The following is a 27,161-nucleotide window of genomic DNA, read 5'->3' as shown; positions in this document are numbered from 1 at the left end:
ATATATATATATATATATATATATATATATATATATATGCTTAACTGTATTTATAGATCCATTTCTCTTCCTTTCCCTCTCCCTCTCATTATCGTTATACATATATGTATATATTTATAGGGGTTCCATACTGGTAATTGTTTTCTTGATTTGTTGAAGCAATGGTCATATAATACAGTTTATCGAATCACTGCTTAATGAAAGAGTGAGACAAATTGTGATGCTGTGTGTTCTTGAAGTTAGTATATGTATAGATGCAGGGGTGTGAGGATGCAACCTCTCCCACAGTGAGTGCAGGTTGACATGCCTTCCTAGAGCCAAACTGTTGTCTCTGTGCATTTTTGTGTATTTTACTGTAATGGCAAGTCACCTTTATCTTAGCTTGGTGGGGAAAAGAACTTCCTGCTTTTTTCTCATTTCTCTGTAATCTCTGAAATAGCTTATTTAAGAGTTTCTGAAGTGTGGGTGCATGGGTATCCATGTCCTGCAAGAACATATTTTTGTTATTAATTAATTATCTATGTATGTTGTGATTGTTTATGTATGATTGCTTTATTCAGATTACATCTTAATACAATTAGTTACAAGACCAAAGCAAATAATCTCGAAAAAAATGCTGATCAAAGGAAAAATTAAAAACAAAATGGCTATTTATGAAATGCAGAACATTATTAAATTTTGTGAATTTTAAGTTGTGAAACAAACTTGACCAAGGCATTTGACACAATACCCGACTCAGGCATTGTTGATAAACTCAAGAAACTAGGTACAAACCCTTTATGTCACCTGGTGGATAGCCAGCTGGCTCACAGACAAGATCTATAAAGTTAGAATTTGGGAGACCACCTCTACAAAGAGGTCAATCACATCTAAAGTATCTCAGTGATTAGTCCTGGGAACACTAATTATTGGAATTTACTTCTGAAATCAAGGCCAGTGTCAGTGGCCTGTGGCTTAATAAATTTGCAGATCATTGCAAATTAGGAATAGTCATAGAATCCTAAAACCGTCCACTGACAGTAATGTTCTCCAGGAAGAGCTGACAGACAAATAACTGGTGTCAGAGCCATGGACTAAAACGAAATGCCCGGAGATGCATAATAGTATTCTTCGAGAAGTCATTTAAACTGGTAACTATCATATTGACAACACAACCCTAATAAGTGACCCAGTAGTCAGGGTTGTGGACAACTCTTAAACTGTAATGTAGCCTTTGAACATCACATGTCTACAGTAGTGAGAAGATCATTCTATGTTGTACAACTTATAAATAAAGGTATGGCATCTGGGTCCAAGTAAGTCATTATTCCACTATATACAGCATTCATCAGACGTATCATTGAGTACAGTGACCCCTTTGGTATGAACCTAACCAGGCACATCCAACAATTGGAATGTCCACAAAGGTGCCTTAATAAAATAAGTAGCATGCCTTATGCAGACAGCCTCAAGGCCTTATCCCTATATTCTGCCTCCGACAGGCTTTTGAGGGGATATCTCTACCTGGCATACAAGGCATTATCAGACCCTACCTTGATGGACTTTCTGTAAATCCAAAAAACAAACAGCAGTAGAATCACTCATTCTAAAGACTTAAACCTTGCCTGTGATATAAATAGGACCTGCTGGAGATACAGGTATGTATCCCAGAGACTACCTCTTCACAGGCTCCCCATGCATGTTCAGCAGAGTTCCTCCCTAACCCAATTCAAGTGTAATTTGGACAGTTGGATGGTGAATAGGAACTTCATCCCTGGTTTGGCACCTATGTCTGTAATGGACCTAGACATAGTATAAATGGCTCATCTCCTAGGCCACTTCCTTAAAAATTTTCATCTCCGAAGCCTCTGCTTACACGTACCAAGGATATGAGAACTTATTAGAGATTTGCAATGCATGACTAGGCTTAAAAAGGCCCTTGCAGTTGTTAGCCTAGTAAATACCTATGGACCTAAGAGCTAAAAGGGCAGCTGTAAAATATTCTGGTAAAGCATCATTTGTAAGTTAAGCATGATTAAAATCCATGTCTATATTTAAGGCTCAATGATTTTATAAACAGTAAGTTTTTGTAATATATGGATTGCTACAAATTTGCTGTACATTTGGGAAAAACACAAGAGTGGTGTGTAACAAGATTTCGTTAAGCACCTTTCAGAGGTTCGAAGCTCTAGACCCACTGTAGAGTATAATCATCAGCCACTAGAAAACAGGGGAGAGAGGCTAAACACATTGAAAAGCCATAAAACACTGTACTGCAACACCACTTTGTGTGTGCATATGTGCACACATCATTGTGAAATGTATTGCACCATTGTAGAAGTCTGAAAAATATGCTTCTTTTGTGACTGTTGTATGTGAGGCAGTGCTAAGTTGCCGCTTTCAGATGTAACGCACTTTATGCTGTATTCTTTTTTCTCTGTTAACGAATTGTGCCTTGGATCAGCTAGTACTCCGCATTCTACAAATAATTGTTTGAATTTGCCAAATCATAACTTACTTGATATTTGTTCTTCATGTGGACATCAAGATTCACTTTGAGAGGTGAATATCTTGACAGCCATGTCTTGAACACATAAAAATTAGTTGTAATTATTGACTCTTTCGTAATCCTGTGTGAAATACATTCATTTATGTGACTATACTCAGAAATTGACAAAATAATAATAACCTTGACATGCTCTACTGTGATATTAGGAAGTGAGTGACAAATTTGTCCTGCACTTTTCAAGACTTCTCTAGTCTCACACTACTAAACGGCAGTCTAAGGGAATTACAATGTAACCCAAATAACAGGCGTAAAAGCTGTAATAATTCCATCACACTAGCAACAATAACAAGAACAAAAAAAAATAAAGCAGTAGTATGCAGTCATTTTTTAGTTTTTATTTAATGTGTTATATTTCTAAAAATACCAGGCACAAAGACAGCCACCCAGAAGCACATGGATAAATCCAAAATTGCTGCTAATAACAATTTGTTCAAAACATGTATGAAGTGGAACTCCTCATAATCTAAACCACTGGGGTCACATATTTCAATATGTAGTGCTATCAGAACAAAATATCCTACACTTCCTTATAAATGTATGCATCACAAGATAAATGTTGATTGACTATTTCAAACTCTTTTTGGTAAAGAAAGAGCAGCGAGGCATTCAGCCACTGTAATATATGTGAAAGTTTGCTCTGTTGTAACTTTAAGGAACACATTTTGTGATGCATAGTAAGGCCTAGAGTCATGACATGTGTTCCCTAATCCTACAGTACAAATTTTATTTAGCACTCAACAAGGCCCGTAGATCACATCCAAATTATCTTCTTTTACATTTTTGGTCTGGTTTATTGTTTTTATATTAATTTCAGTGAATACTTGTTAAGCTGTCTGTTGAGCAGAGCTCTACGTGGCTCATTTATCTTTTTATGAATGGATTGTCTTGTGATTTGTTTTCCACTAAAATAAATCGTATGTTCTCTTAGCGTTTGGCAGTGGCATGGCAATATTTGGCAAGTATAGTTAGGGGGTTATCTTACTGGTGAATGATTCTTGACCTCTTGAGCTTAGACTGCCTGAGCTTCAACTTGGTAATGATTAGACTTCCTCAATAGGAAGTCACAGTCAGTGAATTGTGCAAGATGTAATTCCCTTTTTAGTGGAAATTCCCCCTTCTTTGTTTGTTTGTGGTTTCGGCTTTTCCCAGTTAGGGGTCGCCACAGCGGAACTCCGGTCCGCTAATGAATGGCAGTAAAGCTTTACGTGCTGGCTTGCCTTGCCTAACGCACAACCTTCAATGAAGGAACACCCATTCACACATGTCGCCACACAGAAGACGCTCTAACTGAGAATAGAACGGGCAACGTCTAACTGTGAGGCGACAACACTACCGCAGCACCACCACCGCAGTGGAAATTCCCCCTTCTTTGAGCAAATGCAAACTTGGAATTGGTATGTATATGTTCGGGGGGGAGGGCTTAGTGAAGAGAGGCATGCCCCCCTGCAAAAACACTTTAAAAAGTGTTTTACAGCAAGATGTTTATGGTCAATACAGTCCGAGGATTCTGATTTTGGGGTCATTTGCTTTCATCCTGTCATAGTGAAGCATAGTAAGGGTATTATGAACAGTTTTGATATCTTTTTAGCAGAGCTGTAATCACGTCAGTTGTTGCCCTGAGCAGTGCCTCCAGCTGGCACCACAACTAGATTTGAAGATTAAAAAAGTCATCATTCACTGGTCCCTATAGTCTTACTTCATTCTTACACTGTAGCAAACAGTTTCCTCTTTGTTAAACTATATGAATGAAAGTACTACTAACATCTAATGAAGCAAGTGTGTGAGAACACAGCAAAATGCTTTAATGTGCATCCATAACAGCTCTATGCGGTCTTCACATACTGACTGTCATTTAATCACTTAAGCAGTTGTGAATACATGGCTCACATCTGCTTAAATGCATATCAAGAATGCCTGCATGTCTGTCAGGGAGCGATAAACACCTTGGATAAGCCACTGATCATGCCCATAACGGCTTGAAAGTGTGGTTGCTGCCCCTTTGCCCCACCCCCGATTTGACTGTGTTTATTAATTATGCATTTAGCTTGTGTTACTTACAGCAAATGTTTATATTCTGTTCTGTTTTGCTGATAATACTGTTTTCCGAAATAGCTGACTGTAGTTCTGAGATTTTCTTTTTCTTTTTTTTTTATTTAATTTTTTAAATCCAATTTTGATTTACTTCATTTCTAGCTTTCCAGTTAATGTGGGTATAATTGTTTCCGTGGGTTATGACACCACAGTTTTTGACTATAGTGTCCATGAAGTTTCATTTCTTTTTTATTGCTGGTGTGAATGGGACTATGTTGAAGAAACTGTGTGAATAGGATGCAGAACTGTTGACAATATTCTAACAAACACAAAAAATCTTGTGTGTGCTTTTATATTTATTAATTTAGTTTATTGAATGTATACAACCAAGGAGGTCTGCAGGTTACTTCAGTTTGTGGCTATATATGTATATATATATATATATATATATATATATATATATATATATATATATATATATATATATATATAGATATATATATATGTGTGTGTGTGTGTATATATATATATATATATATATATATATATATATATATATATATATATATATATATATGCATATGTGTGTGTATATATCTATATATAAACATTATATGCTATCTATATGTACTATCTACATGTAAATATATATATATATAAATATATATATATATATATATATATATATATATATATATATATATATATATATATATATCTATGTATATATGTATATATACATACACATGCACACACACGTACACACACACACACACACACACACACACACACACACACACACACACACACACACACACGTATATAGAGCTAGATGTACTGAATGCTTTGGCACATACTCTGCATAAATTAACACTGATTACTATGCTTGCTCTTGTTAATGAGCATGGCCAAAAGCTCTTTTTCACCCAGTGCAGTAGAGATAGGTCTTGGTGAGCTTATGGGACAAGCAGTGTGCGGAAGGTTGTGTCTGGGTCTGCATGTATAAGTGTATGTCTAGCTTTGATGCCGCAGTAGGTAGATTAGTTAGGGGTCAGGTAGGGTAAGTCCCCAAGTGGAGAGGGTCACTGTCCTGAATTGTAGTTTCCAGAGGTTTTAGATTTTTCATGTTCATTTTATCATGCATTAATTAAATGAGACATGCTTGTTCAAATTAGATCTCATCAATATACTTTAAAGGTAAAAAGGATGAAGAAACAAAAAGTACATGCACATGCTTTTGAAGCAATGAGATGCAACTATGTGCACTTTTAACAGTTATAACAGTTATAACAGTTATACAAGTCATACATTCAAATATTTATAGCTTTTATATGAATAGTTTTTTTAACAGATTTTTTTGTATGTTTTTGTAAAGGGTTTTTCAGAACTCATGCAAGCTGTTGATTTTTAACGTGTATTCTGCAGAATCAAGGAAGTGGTGATATAAATTATGTGTATTATATTGACTAACTGATACATTATGCATGTTGATGCTATGGAGATATCAGTTTTGCAGCAACTAAAACTACATTAAAATAATTGCATGCAGGTGTGTGTGTGTGTGTGTGTGTGTGTGTGTGTGTGTGTGTGTGTGTCTGTGTGTGTGTAAGAGTGTGTGCCTGCATATATGGGAACCTCTTAACTTACCAAAATTTCACTTTCTAAACTTTTTTTAAAAAAAAAGTGGGTTTTGCCTTCTTTTCCTGTATTGGTGCGACTGTTAAAAACTCAGATTTCTCAGTTCCATTATAAGGGTAATTACTTAGGATTAATCATTTCAGTTTCAACGTCAGTTAATGTTTTAGAGCTCTCAGTTTTAACATATAGGATTATATTCAGGTCAGCAACCACAACAACAACTAATTTTTGTTGTTTGAGAAGTAGATGCAATGAAATTCACATTTAAAGCGAAGCTAAAGACATTAATTTTGTAATCCATTTTTTCCTTACCTCCCTGTGGCTGAACATCAGATGCTAGCAGCTTCTTTCCTAATTCACCAGGTCTGCCGAACCTGTCTTAGCCTCCTTCAGGCTCCAGCCAACCAATGTAGGGGGCAGTTGAGGAAATCGAGAATGCTGGTGCAGCATCATAACACTGACAGGGAGTGCACCTAATACCACAGCCTTACATCTGCCTTACTAGCACAAAATGGCTGCCTTTCGGAGGTGAATGCATACTTCATAGCATGCACAGTCTCCCATCCAAGTGGCATACTGCTTGCAGAGTGGAGCTCACCAGGCTCTTAAAATTACTGTTACATTGAGCCTAAGCTGCCTTCCTCTCCCAGGATAGGCGAGTCAGCATCAACCATTGAATCCTATCCTCCACCACCTGGTCCTCAAGCACCCATTCCACTAGTCAAGACTTTATCTTTCTACACCACATGGTTAGGCAATCCTGAAAATCATTTTAAGAAAATGTAACAAACTATGGCTATGATTGGTGAACCAGTCATATTTTCTTGTAATGCATGGAGCTGTAGCTGCTGTTTCATGGCAGTTAGTGCCATGGTAAAGCCAGTAAAGCTCTTGGGAGTTTGATGCCCTTCCCTAGTGACAGCATTTTTCAGGCCTGAGGTGCTACAGCTTTTAAAGCTGTTAGTTGATTTCTGTTGCAGATCTTTATTATGGCAGTTTGGCAAACAGGACTAAGGTTTAAACAAATTGATAAAGTACTAAATTACTAAAGTAGACAGTGATATTCACTGCTTAATATATGCATATATGTTTATGTATAGTAACCATATGCATGCATATGTATATATACACATATATATATATATATATATATATAAAATCTATATATATGTATATTTATATAATCTATATATATGTATATTTATGTATGTATATATATATATATATATATATATATATATATATATATATATATATATTTATGTATGTATATATATATATATATATATATATATATATATGTATATATATATATATATATATATATATATATATATATATATATTTATATGTGTGTGTGTGTGTACATAGATATAAAATCTGTAATTATTCCATACATAGATTTGTGTATTTGTTTGTCTTTGCATGTCATTCTCATTATAGTAGCCACCGATACACTCTTTCTTTGCCAGTTAGAGGAGAACTGGCAGCATGTGACAATGCATGTTCCATCTTCAGCCACTACGGTGGCATATAGGGCAATGGTTATCTTACAGGCCCAGTTTTGCCAGTCTGTTATCAGTTGTGAACTTGTATACATTCATTATGTTAACTACAGCATTTGGAACTTTTGGGTGCCATATAGGGATTTATTTATTGCTTTTCCTTCTCTTGAAAGTAACATACATCACAAGTTACTTGTAAAGGTATAGCACTAAGTGTGCAATATGTATAAGTAAGCTGGTGCATATGATTCTGGATTGCCGGCAGCTGTATGTGATTGCTTGTTTTTTGTTTCAGTGTGGTTTTGTTCTTTAGTGGAGTGAAATGATTCTAAATTTACAGTGATTTTAATATTAAAACTTTGTTCTTTTGAAGCGTCAGAAATGAGCCATATCCTTTATTAAGTGCTGTGGCATATTTTGAATTGCCTTGCTTTGGTTTGAATTTTTTACCTCTGGTGTGTGTGTGTGATTAGTCAGCAAAAGTATTTGGAGTTCCTTTCCAAAAGGCTTCAGTTTTCATCTTGTATTTATAAACAATATGTTAAGCATACCTCTCAGCCTCTTAGCTCAAGAAATCTGGACAAGGCCTGACATAATGGGGGAACAAAGACCCACACAAATCAAAAATATGAGGCAAAATCTGTACAATCTGCAAAAATCTGTAGAGTTAGAGGTATGATGTTAAGAACAACAAACACAGAACAAAAAAATAAGTAAAATGTACTCTTTTAATTGGAGCAAAACTTCGGGCATCTTCACAATTTCTTCCTAAGTTCTACAGATTCTGAAAACATGTCTTCTTTGACAGAAAAGCTATAACAAAAAAAATGCAAAAAAAGACTTCTCCTTTGTTTTCTTAATTCATAAAATATAGCAAATGTGGTTTCTAAAAGAGAAATGTCTATAATCAAGATGAGAACCACCAATGTTACTACTACTTATATAAAATGAGTGATTTATTAGTTAAATATTAACTCTTCAATGTAAGTTGTTTAGAATTTTAATAACTCATTATGGACTTTGTAAATATGTCGATGTTGATTGTATGTTTAGTTGTATTTTTTTATTTAAAATTAATAAAATTAATTAAAAAAGGAAACCGTTTTTTTATCTTGTCTCCTAATTATCTATATACCACATTACTTATTTTCAGTTAACAAGTTCCCAAGGGTTTAACCTTAAATCTGTGGAACATATAACTGCATGTTCATCCACTTAATAAACCTGACCTTCCTAAAATTGTATACAGTATCTGATTTGCCAGACTTTTGCGGGGCTCTTGTGTTACAGAAATGTAAAAAAAAAGCCTCACCTAATATTCATAGGATCATAGGAGATAACTAGGCTATGACCAGAGGTCATTTTAAGCCTAGCAGTTTCATCCGAATGTAATACCATAGAAATGCTAGTCAATACCCAAGATTGCATTTAGTGACGTCTGCCCATGTCCAGGAGGTTTATGAGCTCTATCCCTGGTAAGAATTTATGGTGCTCCATCCACTCATCCAGGTTCCTCTTGACCAGTGTCATAGAGGTGCTCCATTTCACATGAACTCATAGCCTGTTACAAAGATGCGGCAGTTGCCGAGAGTAAATCTATACCTCCAGCATGTCCTTTTTAAGTTGCAGACCACGTTTAGGTCCCTGGAATGGGAAGCCCTAGTCCCATTTGATTTATGGATATGCACCAAATGGAGCAGTTTCATTAGGTTTGGTCTTGGATTGCTCTATAGGCCAGGTATAAATCTCCCTTAAGAAGTCTGTATGAAACGTAGTATAGTGACAAGGACTCTAGTCGGTTTGTGTAAGGCACATGCTGGAGCCCCTTTATCTTCTTTGTTAGACATCTCTGAGGTCTCTCTAATTGCTGCAGGTGCTTAGTATAGTACATTCCAAATGAGACGTTATACTCAATTATGGGCCAGATAAGTACCGAGTATAGAGGGGTTATAACTTCTTTTGCTCTCAAGGCGATACCTTTACTAATTAAGTGTGCTACGTAGGAAGCTTTCCTTACTACAGTAGCCACATGGTGGTCAAAGTTAAAGTTGCATTTAACTTGTGATCCCAGGTCCCTTATCACTTCCTGGGTACTTAGGGTATTGTTGTTGATTTGATAGTGTGAAGGAACATTGTTTGTGCCTAAGGCAATGATGATACATTTCTTTGCATTCAGTTTTTGCGACAGTGACTAATACACCAGTTGGTCTGCGTGAGACCCTCCTGGAGGATACTGACATCATTTGGGGATTCCGTGGTTGCGCCTAGTTTGCAATCATCTGCAAACTTGGTCAGCCACAACCTCTTAGTTTTGACCTGAATGTCTGAGATGTGTATACCAAACAGCAGGAGGCCCAGCATTGACCCCTGTGGCACCCCACTCGTAACAGGTCTACAGGTTGACGTGGAGTCACCCACTTTGATAGTGTGTGTCTGGTTTGTGAGCCAGTTGGCAACCCAACTTACAACAGAGGGGTTTACATTTAATTTGCTAAACTTATCGTTAATGTCCGAATGTGGGACTATGTGAAAACCCTTTGCCAGGTTGAGGTATGCTGTGTGCACAGATTTGCCCTCATCAATGGCCTTGCTCACATTTTCAAAGAAATCTTCCAGATTTAACAGGCAGGATGTACCCTTCACGAAGCCGAGTTAGGTAGGATCCAGGGTTTGAGGGTCACCTATGTCTTTATTTATGAGGTCTATACTGATACATTCCATGGCCTTACAGATGAGGTTGGGCAGGCTTATGGGTCTGTAATTCCCTGAGTCTGTTGCTAGGCCACCTTTTTGGAGGGGAATGCTATTCCATTCCACAGGAACAAAGCCTGTGGTTAGACTATGATTGAAAGGGGTACTTAGTGGTGATGCTAGTTAATGTTTTAGCCTGTTTAGATGACAGTCTGGGATGTTGCCTTTTCCCATAGAGGCTGTGTTTTTTGCCTTGGACAGGACCTGCTCTTCGGGTATGTAGGGGGACGTTTGGGGGAAGGTTTGTTGTAAGTTAGGAGGGGATAAGGAAGTGAAATTTTCACCATGCCTATCCTTTAGCAGGTTTGCTATCTCTGTGGGGGTCAGTGTGTGTGATATTGTTGTCCACTAGTTCTGCACATGCTTGGGTTCTACCCTTTAGGTTATGTTCATGGCTGTAAAAGGCCTTATGGGTATCCTTGGATGTACTTGCTAAGTTTCTCTCCAAGGAGCCCGTGGAGAATTTGACAAGTTGTCTTATTTGCCTCTTGAGGCTGAGTAGGGTGCTTTTTCATTGTTGGGGCCTTGCCTTTGTTTTCTTGGACAACAACATTTCTGCGTTTATTGTAAGGTTTGTTGATGCTGGATGTCCACCATGGCAGCTTATTTTTACTTGGGGCTCAGGCTTTGATTCTTTCTGGTACGGCCATGTTTATACACTTATGCAAGTGATTATACAGGGCTTTAGTGTAATATTTGGCATAGTTACCACTTCCAGCTTGGGGTGGGGCTTGGAATTCATTTATACCTTCACGTTGGAGGGTATAGCTTGCCTTGGTGAAGGTTTTAGTCTGATTTCACTTTTGTGAGTTCTGGTGTTAGTGCCAGCTTGAAGGTGACTGAGTTGTGGTCAGTTTTAACTAATGAAGGTCCAACAGTTGCGGAGGTGCATCTGTTTGACATGTTTGTGAGGACCAGATCAAGAATGATTGTTCCCCTTGTGAGGGTATGGACAATTTGTTCCAGGGCATTTGAATTAACAAAGTCAAGGAACTTTTACACTAACGAATTAGGGCTAGTGTAGGTTTCCCAGTTGATGGTGGGATAATTGAAATCTCCCATAACCAGTGTGTTCTGTAAAATTTGGATTGACTCCAGTTTGGTCAAGTAGGCTTCGCAGGTGTCTTGACCTATGGAGGGGGATCTATAACTGGCTGTGACTTGAATGGGGGTCTTAACCATCGTAAACTGAACCTGGAGTAACTCCATGGAGTTGCCAGTCTAGATGGGAGGTGAATTTATCTGTAATATAGACTGAAAAAATGCTTCCTTTGGTTTTCACATGTTCATTTTGCGGTCTAAAGGTGTAGAAGGCATTGTAGCCTTGCAAGTCCAGGGTACTATCTGAGTCCTTCAACCAGGTTTCTGTCACTGCCAGATATCTACATCTTCTAGTGATAGAAGTGCTTCCAGGGAGTGCAATTTTTGGTTTAACCTCCTAGCATTTAGCAGCATAACCCTTATTTTGTTCTGATTGGTTAATTTCATGCCAGTAATGTTGTTTTCAAGACCTTGCCTAAAAAAGGCACTATGGGGGCCTTTTTAGGCAAGGCACTACTGATCATCAGCATTGCTATTATATTGTGAAATTTGACTTAATGGTATCTTTTTTTAAGCCATTCTTTAGTGCACATTTGTTATAAAAACAACACTTTGGTCAATTTCTTTTTAATAATTTAATCTCACTCGGATCCTTCCTGTGTGCATTTATCGCAATGGCACAAAGTAAATGTATTTTCAGAAGAAGAATGAAATGAGAAATGCAGTATGCACTCTCATTGGATACAGCATCACTGTATCACTGCTTTGGGAAGAGACACATATGGTTATGACAGCAGGTTTGCTTGCACCACAGGAGGCAGAGAGACAGAATAGCCAGTAGGGCTCTTCCTGTTGTGAAGCATTGTTTTTACAACTTTTATTTTTAATATATGCACTAAAAGAAATGAGCTGCTCATCTGTAGAGAAGGGGACTCGATCTAGTCAGATGCAGTAAGCCAGCTGCTAGAATAGCGCTGAGAACCCATAATTTATTTATTTAGTTATTTGGTATGTACCATTAGCAGATGTAATGTGTCTGAGTTTCGGGCAACCTGATTGGGATGTTTGCATGTGCATAAGTGCTTTGGCTACATAGTGGTGTGAGACGGTATTGTATAACATTGTGTCTATGAATAACAATATGCTTTTATACACTTATCTAATGTGGACTAGATCGGCTCCATGGGGGGTGTGAGTTTATGAATCCAGTTTGGAATATTTAAGTATAACTGGATTAGACACTTACTTTTGGATTATTTGAAATTTCACATAACATGCAGGAGAATACAAGTAATTTTTTTTCATTTTTACTTTTAATGCCAGTGATCGAGTATATCTATATATATATATATATATATATATATATATATATATATATATATAAATATAGATGAATACCTAAATTGCAAGCCGGTTTTAACCTGTATCAGATCTTTGGTATAACAACTGTGATTCAAGATGTATAAAACTGTTTTGCAAGTTGAAATAGCATAGTAAGGTTAAGTAAAGCAACTTAGTTTCCTATTAAGATTCCTAAGTAAATCAGGTTTTAAGTTACAGGGAAGTTGCTTGGGCTTTGTTTTACTGTAATACCCCCCACCCCGGATGTGCAGTAGCAAGGCTCGCCCACCACCCAGCAGCAGATGATGTATACAGATCCTACAGACTTCTTATAATACCAAAAAATAACAGTTGTTCGGATTAGACAGTCTTCTCTTTAATAATGATGCAAGGTGCACGTCCTGCTATAAGGAAATAAACTTTATAAACAAAATGAAAGGAAAAGGAAAATGTGTACTACTTGTATTGCAGTAACCCTAAACCCTATACTGACCTGCTGATGGATATGTAGCTCCATTATTATTCAAGACAAGAGTATGTCATCTGCGAACAACGGTTATTTCTTTGAAGTATAACAAGTATAGCAAGATCTGAAAACAGCATGGACAGTAGAAAAAAAGGCCAGCTCTCTGAGCTACACTGAACAATAACAAAATGAAAAGCCATGATATCGTATGCAGATGATGGTTGTGCACAGTTGACAGAGACATGACGCATACGAGTAACCCTTTTCCTCAATATAGTGTGATGTCTGAGTTGGTATGTATAATTTGTGAGGGGGGGGGGTGCAGTCCCCCTGCAAAAACAAAAAAACACTATATACCTCTATGAATATTCATGTGGATGGTGAAGCAAATATGCATGGTGTGTCCATCATGCATTATTTGCATATGATATCACAACCATTTAGCATGTCAGTCACTCAGGCCATACCACTTCTGCGTAAAACTACCGGGGGGTTAGTACAGTAAAACATTGCTTGATGTCTGAAACATACTGTTTCTGTACTTTTATCTAGTTGGCTAATGATGTTGAGAGAAAGGTATAGATGGGATCTGCATTTTTAAAGGTCTAAGAGCTACCATACTAGTCAGCAAACTTACAGACTTAGACCTGCTGTGTCTACTGAGGAACATGGAGTTGGTACACATAACACATGAATATTGCATACTTCACTGCTTTTAAGAAAGTTACAAATTAATACATTATTTTGCATAAGAGGATATTGTGTATATAAAGGAAAGAAAAAAAACATTTAGCAGCATAAGTACAGATAGCTTAAAACTTGTTCCTTTTTCCCTGTATATAAGCCTCACGTTTGTGCAGGTTTTGGCTTAATCACTCATTTGATGACTGTGACAAGAGTTCCAGTGAATCTGCTTACAGCTAAGGCAATCCCCCTGCTATAAAGACAAAACTAAGAATTATTTTACACTTCTTTTGATAATTGTGATTGCATTTTATTAGCTTCCTGTGTTATTTGCTGCACTTTAATTAAAAAAAAAAGTATTGTTCTACTGCTGCTACAAGTACTTACATTGTTTCAGATAGTCAGGGCTGTTGTATCTAGATTGTGGGGTCTTACACTTAGGCTCCAAACCAGACATTTTACATTAAGAAGGCTATTTCTGAACTCGGGGTAGAAGTCTGCAGATCTAAACCTATCTGTGCTGTGGATTGCTGGTGGAAGGCTTATTTTATGCCTTCCTCATAGGTAGTTAACTTAATACCAGTTCCATTTGCCTATATATAAGCCTGTCATTTGTGCAAAGCTGCTCTCTATGCAGCATTTGTTAACAATGCCCTGTATAGATGCAAACACCAGTTTTGTTGGCACTGTTTGTAACTGAGATGGTGCCACTGTGATTTATTTTCATTTGTATAAATGTAAGATTGTCTGTGTCACACATGACAAAAAGCTGTTTCTTGTAAAAAAATGAATAAAATTTCCCTAGAATAACTATCACTGAAACCATACGCATCCCTTGCTGTTCTAGGAGTAACTAAGTTGCATAGTGAGCAGTTTTGCTATGTTGGTAGTGTAATTAACTCATTTGTTTCCCTGATAAAACCAACAGTAAGAACTTAATGTCATGGATGGGAAGTTTCCTACCATCTCTGTAGCCAGCCTGATGGACATGGGTGTCCTGAGGCAGTATAGCAATTGTCTTATGTCAACCACTTCAGACAACCACTTAATTCTGAAACAAACACATACTATATATAGGAGAGATGTCATTATACTATGAAAATAGAGGCAAGACACTCACATACAGACAAGCTGAATGCCAAATAGGTTGTCAGAACACACGCACCACTTTCCACACTAAATAAGGATTTGACACATAAAAACAAATATGTGGAGGTACTAACTAGTGACTCACTAAAACTCAGAGGCCTCTCAAACGCCAACTTTAGAAGCCACATGTACACACAACAAAGCAAACAACAACACAACACACAGTGATACATGCAGTAGTGTCTTAACAAACAAACCCATAAGGTAAAACACCACAAAACCTGAAATACTGGTCATAACAGACTCCATAGTGAGACAAACGGATGTTCCCCTCACCAAGCTGGCTAAGGAGAAAGCTATGGTTAATGCCTGACAGATGCCAGGATCTCTCAGATCCCACAAGTACTCAACTGACTGAGCCACAAGTAACACTATGACTCTATCATGGTTCATATGAGTGTGAATAACCCAAAATGCACCTCCCTGGACTATGTGAAGGGAGACATGACTGAATTCCCAGATTATGTGTAACAGCCAGGTGTGATCCTAGCCTTGAGCAGCATTCTACCTTCACCAAAGATGATGCCACAATACAAACAAAAAATATTTGACTTTTACAGTTGGCTTAATTTTTGGTGTCAGTCCAAGGAAATATAATATTTGTCTGCCTGGGTGACATGATCAACAGGCCAACCTATTTTGCAAGAGATCATCTGCACCTGTCTCCATTAGGTTTTCAGGTACTGGTAAAGGCTTTTGCCATACTTGTAGTGCTTTTTTAGGCAGTGACAAAGCAAACAAACTCATAACATAATAAAATCTTCTCTTGCTAAGCTCAAGGTACTGCTGCTCAGTGCTAGGAGTCTGAACAAGAAGCTTCTCTTCCTAGAAGCACTCCTCACCTTGGAAAATTATGTCTATGCAGTCACTAAAACATGGCTCAAAACCATGGAAAGTACCCCAGCCATGCAAGGCTATAACACCTTCCATATGTTCAGACCACTGAGTTAGAAAGAACCAAAGGAGAACGTGTAGTCATCTTCATAAATGGTAAGTACACCTCAGGACTGGTCAGACAGTACGATTCTGTTGAGCTACTCCATGTCCAACTAACCACAGTTAGAATCCCCTACTATATCACTGCAAGCTGTAGGTCCCCCATCATGAACCCGGAAAACATACCACGTACCTGATCTACTGGAGTCACTTACCATGCAGCCCAATACCTTAATAATGGGTGAGTTTAATTATCCTACCATTGACTGGGGAACATATATGACTACTAATATGCAGGCTCAGAGGTTCTTGGACCTTGTCAATGGAAATGCTCTGGAACAGCTGGTTGGCACACCCACTAGGGGCTCAAATATCCTGGACATAGTACTCACTAACACAGGGAAGCATTCCACCCCCTCCCTTTTGTGATGTCCTATTTGATAAGATTGGACCACATAATGGTCTCCTATGAAATAAGTAAAAGGCCAGATACTCCATCAAACTCAAAAATGCTAAAGAATTTCTCCAGTACAAATTATGTCCTACTCAGTAATGGTATAAAAAATTTTAAAGCTTCCCCGAACACAGAAAACACAGAATCCTATGCAGAGGTGTACACCAATGCCATGTATGGCCACTTAAGCAGTTGTATAGAATCAGCAGTACCAGACAGGATTAAACCCATGTCTTGCCCTGTGGATCCCTGGTACAAACAGGTAATACAACAAAAGAACAACAGAAAGAAACTAATGAACAAAAATAAGTAGGAACAAGCTCAGCAGAAGAATAAATCCCTCACTAGTCTAAACAAACAAGTCAGAGATCTGGTCAAGTCCTCAAAAACAAATTATGAAGCAAAAATAGCCTCCTTAGCCAAGGAAAATCCAAAAGCATTTTTAACTACATCCAGATTCTTAAGGGGAATACCCAGCTGTGTGCAGAGCTGCTTGTGGATGATACCACCCATATTCAATTGGAGGAAATAGCCAACCTGCTAGCTGACAGATCTGGTTCAAACTTCACCCCACTGTCTCCACTGGTCGTCCCTCAATGTATACCTGGCACCATTTCTCAGCCTATTATCTCAAGAAAGCAGGTCATCTCTGTGCTCTCTAAGGATAAAAACATGGAATCAGTGGGCCATGACAACATGCCAGGTTCCCTTTTAAGTAACTTAAACATGACCTAGTACACACACACTTGGATCCCTATATAACTGCAGCCTCCAGACAGACTGTGTTCTAGAAGAATGGCAGCAACAGTCATCCCTCTTCACAAGGTGGGGACCATCAACCAAGCCAGGGAATTATAGACCCATAAGCCTGACTAGCCTCATCTGTAAGGCCATGGAAAGAATCATCATGGATCTTATCAACAAGGACATAGGTTAAATCCAGACTCTGAACCCAACCAGAAAAGCAAACATTTTTCAAGGGGCAGGGCAAAAAATATGAGGCAGTATCAGGTATGTTCTGTAAGATCAGGGACAATTAAGACATATACAGGCAGAAACAAAGTGCTCACCTTGCAGAAGGTAAAACAGCTTTTAAAACTTGCTAGACCCTTTGTACTGCCACACTTTCTTTTTATAAGTGTGGTAGAGTGAAGTGCTGACAGCTTTTAAAAGCTATTTTACCTTCTGCAACTCTTCTTTGCTGTCTGTCACTGCCTGCGGTTAGTCCCTAGTGCAAAATGTGACCTTAACAGCACAGGTGTCCCTTACAAACATTTGTTAAGTGCCTTAACCCCTGTTAAGATTGATTCTCATTCTGGGGAAATGCTTAACAAGTTTATCATTTTCTCAGTTTCAGAGTATAATTACATCACTCCAAGCACTGCAATGTTTGTTATACACATTTCAAAGCTGTTATGATGGGGCCTAACACTGCAGCACTGTATAACAGCTATTTTTCTGCTAATTGTGGTCTATAAGCAGCACTTTCATGTAATACCTATGACTGGCTCACTTCTTATTGTTTATGCTTTGTACTACCCAGTAGATGATTAATAAAGAGATGCATGAATATATTTCACCACTTCAACTTATTAACAGTTCAAAGTCATAATCTTCTGCACTAACTGCCTTTTCATGGGTTTATGCAGTATGTAAAGGACTTCATGGCCACTACAGGTTTAAAGACTTCTACATATATCCATGTAGCCACTCCCCAACATGTACGCAGAATAACTTTTAAATGTATGTGACAGGCACAGATATGATTTTATACACGTCTTCTTTTATCAGTGTCATGTAAATTGCACAAGAAAAAAATCAGGTGACAGATATTCCATTCACATTTTCTGAAAGGAAGTAGCTCAGAAACCTGTCTTAAAGTGTCAGTAGAAGGTCTGTATGCTAATTCTTTGCTTACTTTAACCAGGACTGTGGAAGCTAGTTGTAACCAACCCACAAACCCATTCCTATGGTGGCAGTGATCACTGCTGTTGGCTGTACTTCATCTTATGTGTAGGGAGGGGTGAACCATTCACATTCTGAATGACAATGGAGCCTCTCAAGCTATTGCAGGTACTGCTGGGAGTCCCTGCCCTGCTGTCCCTCTGTGTGTAATAGGATCCTTTACCTCACACTTACTGACATTTATGACATGCTGCATTGTTTATAGGCCTTGATAAAAAATAGAGTCTAGAGTGCAGTTATGGTGGTGTTTTTTAAAGTACTTCACAATATAGCAATACAGATGTTGCATGTATGGCAAAAGGAAAACTTGTCATTCTGCCATATTCTTGTTAAAGACATGTTTCAGTTATTGACAACTCATGGTGGTTGAATGTGGTTTGTAAATTTGCATCATATGGTTGTAAATAGGGGAGCTCTATTATTAGGTGGGTGGCCTAATGGTTAAGGTGTTTGCCTTACAAACACAAGGTGCAGCGTTTGAGTCTCACAAGGGATGATTGGCCAGGCTTGAAATGGCTTGCAAGGGTAGTTAGCCAAGTACTAATCTATGAACCTATCTATAGAAAGTACTGTGTAAAGGAAGGTATTATGTAGCATATTGTATAAAAGAAAACAAGTTATATAATGGAGCTGAACCTTCAGAAAGTAGGGAATGAGGTGTGGTTAACAATTCCAAGATGATTTGACTTTTGCCCTTATGTATATTTATTTATGTATTTATTTATTTACTTATTTGACATTTGTTGACTAGGATAGTGTGACTGGGCAATAGCCCTTGTTTAGCGGAGGCCCAGGGAGAAAAGCTCCAGAATACAGCAAAACAAGATAATTTACATAGAAAATAAAATAAAAAAACAATAAAATAGAGAAACAGCATATTGAAACATAAGCAAAAATTGACTTATATAAGTAAGTGAATAAAAGTAATGTCATATGTATAGTTAGAAGAGAAAAGAAAAAAAATAATTAACAAAGGACAGAACTCAGGTGGGATGGTCACAAAGACATAGCCAATTGGTATTTAGATGTTGTTTGAGTATTTGGACATTGCTAATATTTCTGAGAGACATGGGAAGCTTGTTCCATTGAATGGCGGGAGAATAGCTCTATAGATTTTGTCCAATTATTTTTTTAGGATTGTGAATATGTAATAAACATTGGTCAGAGCTTCTAAGGGATCAGGGAGGGTTTTAGAGTGAGATGAGTGTAGAGATGCTAGGGCAAGAGGAGAGTTCGTTCAGGATAGAGTGGATGAAAGTTGAGAAAACAAGAGTTGATTAGGATGCTCAAGCCATCCAAGAGTGCCAAGAGCAAGGTAGTGGTGAGATTTTGAAGGCAGATTAGCAGCGAATCTGGCTACTTTGTTGTACGTAATTTCCAGTTTAGAGAGAAGTAAAGACTGTAAGTTAGTAAGAATGTGAGAACAATAGAAAAGGTTGGGTAGCAAGTAAGCATGAGCAAGTGAAGTCCTAGAGTCAGGGGTGAGGAGTTTTTTGTTTCTATATAGCAGGCTAAGCTTTTGGTGAGTTTTCTTAGTACAGTGGTGAACATGCAGGTCGAATTTAAGTTGGTCATCTGTGATAACACCAAGAAGCTTTGTATGAGTATCAGGAGTAATGGTAGTGTTATTCAGTGAAGAGATGGTAAAAGATGATTTAAGGTGATAGAGGGATTTAGGGAGCAACAGGAGGAGTTTTGCTTTTTTGGGGTTGAGTATGAGATGGTTGTTAGCCATGATTTAGTGAGGTTGAAAGATTTTTGCGTGAGTGTAAATCAGTAGGGTTATCAGCAATAGAAATGATAGTGGAGTCATCTCCATACTGAATGATCGAGGACTGGGGAGACAATTGGTGTAGTTGATTGGTAAATATGTTAAAAAGAAGAGGACTCAAAATTGAACCCTGAGGGACACCCATTTTAATGGGAAGAAAAAGAGATAGGGCAGACAGCCATTTGACAGATTGCTGCCTGTCAGTAAGGTAACTGTTAAACCAAGAGACAGTTTCTGTAAACAGGTTAAGTTGAGACAATTTTGACAGAAGGATGGGGTGGGAAACAGCATCTATGGCTTTAGAAAGATCGAGAAAGAGAGTGGACACTAGTTTATTGTTATCTCTGGCAAGGGAGATGGAGTTTGTAAAGAAGATAAGAGCAGTAGTGGAACTATGGTGGGGGTGGAATCCATGTTGGGTAGAAGTGATCAGATTGTGTTGAATGAGATGGGCTAATAATTGTCTGTGAACACAATGTTCAAGCATTTTGGTGAGGGGAGAGAAAATGGCTATAGGACGAAAATTAGAAAATTCTCTTGAATTCTCTCCCTTGTGGATTGGAATAATGTGGAAGTTTTCCAAATAGTAGGGACAGTAGATTCCCTAATGGAGCAATTTGTAAGGATGGAGACTGGATATACTATAGATTTGACTACAGTCTTTAGGAAGAGAGGTGGCAATTTATCAGTTGATGGTGAACAAGGTTTTAGTTTAAGAAGAAGTTTTTTTATTGTAGCTGGTAGGAACAGGTTTCAATGGAAAAGGTGAGCTGTGTAGTGGGGGGGGTGGAAGATTGGGTGTATATGAATTCTGCACAATACAACTGATGGATTCAGTGAAGAATGAATTACAGATAGTGTCAGTTTCAAGGGGATTATTATTGCGGGAAGGGTGAGGTATACATGGATTGCCTGGGTAAGGAATCTGATTAATAGTATTCCAAAACTTTTTGAGGTTTCTGGATGTAGTACTTAGATTTGTGTGGTGGACGGTCTTTCTGTCATTGATAATATGTTTTTTAGTCAGGTTGTGAAGTTCCATATATTGTAGGAAGCTGTCTGTAGATTTACATTTGGACCAAAGTTTCCACGCATTATCTATTTTGTATATTAGAGACCTACTAAAGTTAGAGAGCCAAGGGGAATGCTGAGATTTTACTCTGACCATTCTGGGTGGGGCAACAGAATTAAGTTTGTTAAGGAAGATGGAGTTAAATTTAAGTACTGCTTCATCCAGAGGTAGAGTATATAACTAGGGTATAGTTTTATTCTACAGAGCTGCAAAGACTTCTTAATTTTGCTTTACCAACATTTTACTGTAATACTGCCTGATTATATCCTTTCTTAGAATATTAAAAAAATTACTTTTCAAGCCTTCGGTGGCAACTGTTGCTCACTTCTTCACTGCTGTTGCCATGATTTGATAGGTATGAAGAGAGGTAAAATTCTGCTGCAGAAGAGCAGTCATTTTATACTGTTACTGTAGTAAACAAAGTGTCCTTTCTATGGTATAATGTTGGGAAATGCTGCTTATGACCATGCTAGTGTGACACATTTCTTCTTTTTCCTTCTCTGGAGTTACTTGTATACTCCTGGGGATATCTGGAACATTTACCACGGAACTCAGTGCCTCTCCACCTACACAGCAGGGATATTGCAAAGATTTTCATTACGGGTACCATAGGATTTCTAGAGTCATCCGACATTAAAATATTAAAAAATTAATGTAACCTTCTGCATACCACAGTAATACTAATGTCCATTTATCAATTTTGTTACAGAAGTCCGTCGGACGTGGTGAATTGTTGGTATCTCTTTGTTACCAGTCGACTACAAACACTCTGACCGTGGTTGTATTGAAGGCCCGGCATCTTCCTAAAATCGATTCATCTGGATTGTCAGGTATGCCTCCAAGAATTCTGTCATCTCAAATAAAATATCAGTTTAAATATTGGTTGCTTATTATCAAATAATTAAAGTATTTTATTAATTAATGGAGATTAATGCAAAAGGCCTCAAAAGCTGTTCCACGAACAGGAGGAATGGACTCCTACTAAGTGTAATTCGTGCATTTGAATGAAATTAGAATAGTAATGTAGTATAACACTTCATTAAAGATCAAATTCTAGCTAAATTATACATCAAGAATATACTCTTTTTTAAAGACTAGAGTGCTTGTAGATTTGCAGGTTGACCGAATTATATTTTTATTAACTGCTTAGGTTTATAGGTTCATTTGTCAAATTTATAACCTACTGGCTTTCAGAACTCATTACCATTAACATATTTTTCTGCTTGCCATGTGTATTTTGAATGAAGTTAAGAATTTACTTTTCTATGAATCCACAGGAAAGCTCTTTATATAGTCTTGGAAGAAACTGTGTAAAGTTCTGCATTTTTTCCTGTTATCGATATATATTTATCAGGGGTAGGATAACTTATCTGGCATTAGCTCCTCCAGTGGTGCATTCTGTGCTTATACTTTCAGACAGAACTGGATCAGACAGTGTCTTACACACCTGGCAGAAACTAGCTCTTTGGATCATATATGAAACAGAAAATAGATTAGGTTTCACAGGTAAATGTTTTGAGCCTCAGCAGAGCTAAAAGGCATGAAGCAGGCACCGTGGTGTGGCTAAAAGCTAATGAGATGTGAACAAGGGCCAGCATAGTTTGCCAGTTAGTTCAGGGGATAAAATCTGCAAGCTGCTAACGTGATGCTTTCTCCACCAACTGTTTGACCCTAAGCAAGTCACATAACGAGACAATGCTCTGAGGCAATTGGGAAGCTGTGCTAGTTTCCTAAGTGGTCTCTTAAACCTCATGTCTATTAGCTACCTATGAATCTATAGTACCAGCATACTGAAGAAAAGACTGCAAAATAAAACAGAGCTTCTGTATTAAAGGGAAGAGTCACACTGAACTGGAACAATGGATGATTAACACTGCAGATAGGCACATGAACAGTATGTCAGACATCACCACCAAGGCAGGTGCCATGAAGTGATCCATAGCTACCACCCCGGGCAGCCTGCTATGGATCAGCACAGTAATGTGCCAAACCATCTCATCATTAGTATGAAGAGGAAAGGGGAAGATAGAAAGTTTGGAAGGGGAGAATAACAAACAGAGGAAAACATTCAAGAATTGTGATATTTTTTGTGGGATCAACAGGTCCTGTTTTTCAAATTATAAAGAAAATGGGTTATTGAGTTAAGTAGGGAGGAATGTCAGAGGAAGGGATAGAAGGTGAATGGAAAGGAATGGGGTCATGTGAACAAACAAACAAACATAAGGTGCAGGCAAAAACACACAAAGGTGGTTTGCACGCAAAAGGTAGAGATGCCACTGAATAAACAAAGACAAAGAAGACGGACAGCTCTTAAAAGTGGTGGGTTCACAGTGAACAAGATATGTGGATCGTTGCAGTTGTGACATGAACTTCTGGACAGGGAGAAGAAGGAAGAGGCCATAGATGCATGTCAAGCCAACACAGGGAACAGCAACCAGCTATCCTCCATGTGTGCCATCATATACAAGCTGCACGTATGTTGGCAGGATGGTCTGGGCCTGCCAGTTGCTTGACTTAACAGGCTATAGCTTCAGGCATGCTGTAATGCTGAGGCAGACATATGGATGTCAGTGAACCATAAAATAATACCAGACTGATGCTTGGAAAATATGAACAATCCCCTTGGGCCACTTTCAGTGAAGGAACCTACTGCCCCATCTCTGAAAAGTGATACAAAGGCAACCAGCAGTCCCTATGCTTCAGCTTTATCAGGGTAACCTCTATCTCACTGCTGAAATGGAAACCTGGTGACCACTAGTGCACAGCGCCAGAGTCATTTGCTGTCTCACACCAAGTTGGGAACGACCACTCCATGACCTAAACTGCAGCATTATGTGCAGACCAGCACATTACTACATGCATGCGTTACACATGCAGTCACTGTTATAAAGGTACAGTGCCATACATAGCATATGTATCCCGCTGCCAGTACAGTCACTTTTACCTCCTGTATTCAGGTCTTGCTGCTTGGCCACTGTAAAAGAAAGTATGCATGCCACAGTACAGACATACCAGGTAATACAATAAGAAGAGGAAGAATTCTTACTGTATATGTCCATCTCTTGTTGCCACCCTAACCTATTCCTCCTACTGTTGAAGCAGTTCAAGGTGGCACCATTGCAGGTGACTGTAGTGATGCTGGTAGTGCTTACTAGAATGGGCAATGCCAGTGGCATCAATCACCATCCTGACAGATGTAATCTTACCATCCACCTTGTATAGTGCTCCATCATAATTTTCCAGTAGACACTCAAAAAGTCCCTCTACAAGAAGAACAATACAATCCCACTATCAGTGGCACACCAAGCAGAAGCCCTGCAAAGCACAGCAATTGTAGAAGCCATAAGTACAACACTGGCTCATTTGAGGAACAAAATGATATCTTTGTGAGCATGTGTACAAGTTAAGATATCGTAAGACTTGCAATGCTATGTGTCTCAGCATGGTGCTCACATTCTGCCCTGGAGGTGTGCTGACCATTGCTAATTCCAACTAGGCTGAGTAGAGTATTGTTTTCTTGATATATTTCAGAGACAGTAATGCTAACTGCCTGTTTGTTTAGTTATTTACTATTTTTTTATTTAACTTATAAATGAACTGGTGTAAAAACTCTTTTCAGTTATCAGTTAAGCCAGAGGCAAATGCAGACACATGACAGTTCTAACATGACGCTGAAAAGTGCATATACCTAAGCAAGTAAGTCAGTGTAACACAGGTTGAAACAATAATTAAGTTTTACATACAGCAATGATTGTATACACTGCAGAGAAATATTGTAATACAACTTTGTGGAGAATGTAGGAGTTATCTGTAAGGCAGTAATACAGTTTTTAGCTGTGGGGATAGGGATAACATTTTCGTGGAACTGTTATAGGATCATAGGAGGTTACTAGGCTATTGGCCCTGAGGCCCTTATAAGGCTAGCCAAGAGTTTAGCCCCTGTTTAGACAAGTCAGCACCCAGATACCCTGTCCAGCAGCGATATAGGTGGAATCCCAGGAGTGTATTTTGTGTTCCCCATCCAGTTATCTAGGTTGCATTTAAAAAGGGATAATGAAGTACTCTGCTTGAAGTGGAGAGAGAGTCTGTTCCACAGATGGGGGAGTTTATGGGGCACAAATCTGCCCCGCCAACAAGTCCTATTGATATCACAGACCAGGTTGAGGTCACAAGTAAGGGTTGCTCAACTGTAGCTTGACTTGCGTATATGTAGCAGTCCCATCAAGGCAGGGTCTGAGATTTCTTTGTATTCCAGACAGAGGTCACCTCTGAGGATTCTATATAAAATTGATTAGAGGGACAGGGATTTTAGCCTATCTGTGTAGAGTAGGTGTTTGAGGCCTTGAATTCCCCTGGTGAGGAACCTCTGTGGTCTCTCCAGCTGCTGCATGTGCTTTGCGAGGTACATGCCAAAGGGGGTGTTGTACTCAATAATTGACCTTATAAGGGAAGACTATAGGGATCTTATAACCTCTTTGTCCCTGGATGAGATACCCTTACTTATGAGGTGGGCCATGTAGAAAGCTTTCCATACAATGGAAGCAACATGGTGGTCAAAAGTCAGGTTGCTGTCAACCTGGGTGCCCAAATCCCTCCCTACTGATTCTGTACTTAGGACATTGTTATCAGTGTGATAATATGTGGGGATGTCACTCTCCCCAAAGGGGATGATGATGCATTTTTTGGCATTCAGCTTGAGGCCATGTTTCTGGCACCAGTCATTTGTTTGGGTGAGACCCTCTTGGAAGATGTGTACATCACTTGGGGAATTGATGTCTGCACCCAACTTCCACTCATTTGCAAATGTGGTCAGCTGTAGCCCACTGGTTTTGGCCTGCACCTCAGAGAAGTATATCCCGAATAACATAGGCCCCAAGACCAATCCCTGGAGTACGCAGCTCGTTACGGGTCTACTTACTGCTTGAGGTGGCTTCCCCTATTTTAATTAGGTGGGTTCTATCATTGAGCCAGTTTGCTGTCCATCTGGTAACATATGGATTGATGCCTAGTTGAGAGAGTTTATCTATTATGCCGAGTGGGGATAGTGTTGAAGGCTTTGGCTAGGTCAAGGTAGGCGGTGTGCACCATCTTCCCCTCCTCCATGGCTTTGGTGACTGTCTCAAAGAAGTCGACCAGATTTAACAGACATGACCTCCCCTTAGCAAAGCCAAACTGTGTGGGGTCGAGTGTTTGGAAGTTGCCAAAGCCCCTGTTAATGAGGTCCATGATAATCCATTCCACTGGCTTGCAGATCAGGCTAGTTATGTTGATGGGTCTATAATTTCCTGGATCAGTGGACACTCCACCTTTGTTTAAAGGGATGACAGTGGCTGTCCTCCACTCGGCTGAGACAAAGCCAGTACTCAGTCTTTGGTTGAATAGAGTGCCTAATGGTGCGGCAAATTCATGCATGAGTTCATGTAGGATGCATCAGGAAGTAACATAACAAATGACAAACAGTAAGCAGTACAGTGAATTTGCCTGACAGTAGTTTTCTCTACCAAAAATAGCAAAATCAAAATTATTTGTTATCCTAGCATGTTATATGTTCGTAGGCATGTAGTAGGCTAATGACCATTGGGGTCTTTTTAAGCCTAACCATCCATACAAATCTCTGACAAATTATGATACTCTTGATAAGTTTAAGCAGGGGCTTGGAGGATTTAACATTTGCAACCAGGGGCCTGAGAGATGAACCATTTATAGGCTGTTTGTGTCCATTAGAGACATAGGTGCCAAACCAGGGATGAATTTCCTGTTCACAATTATATTTTCATGTATTGTTAGTTTTCTACAACCTGCTCTGTTT

At 38.6% G+C, this 27,161-nt stretch overlaps 1 protein-coding gene across 1 annotated transcript in view; it reads left to right on the top strand.

Moving 5' to 3' along the window:
• The window catches only part of SYT4 (synaptotagmin 4), a 157,822-nt gene that overhangs the window by 33,284 nt on the left and 97,377 nt on the right, over positions 1–27,161 (top strand). Inside the window, exon 3 of the mRNA XM_044078979.1 lies at positions 22,062–22,182. Within this exon, the coding sequence (XP_043934914.1) occupies positions 22,062–22,182 (121 nt within the window). The remainder of the gene's footprint in view (positions 1–22,061; positions 22,183–27,161) is intronic.

This window comes from Protopterus annectens, chromosome 1.part1 (assembly GCF_019279795.1).
Source record: "Protopterus annectens isolate FY-2018-M chromosome 1.part1, PAN1.0, whole genome shotgun sequence".
Taxonomy (NCBI): Eukaryota; Metazoa; Chordata; order Ceratodontiformes; family Protopteridae; genus Protopterus; species Protopterus annectens.
The sequence above is the reverse complement of the archived record's forward strand: the minus strand, read 5'-3'. Positions and strand labels throughout refer to the sequence as shown.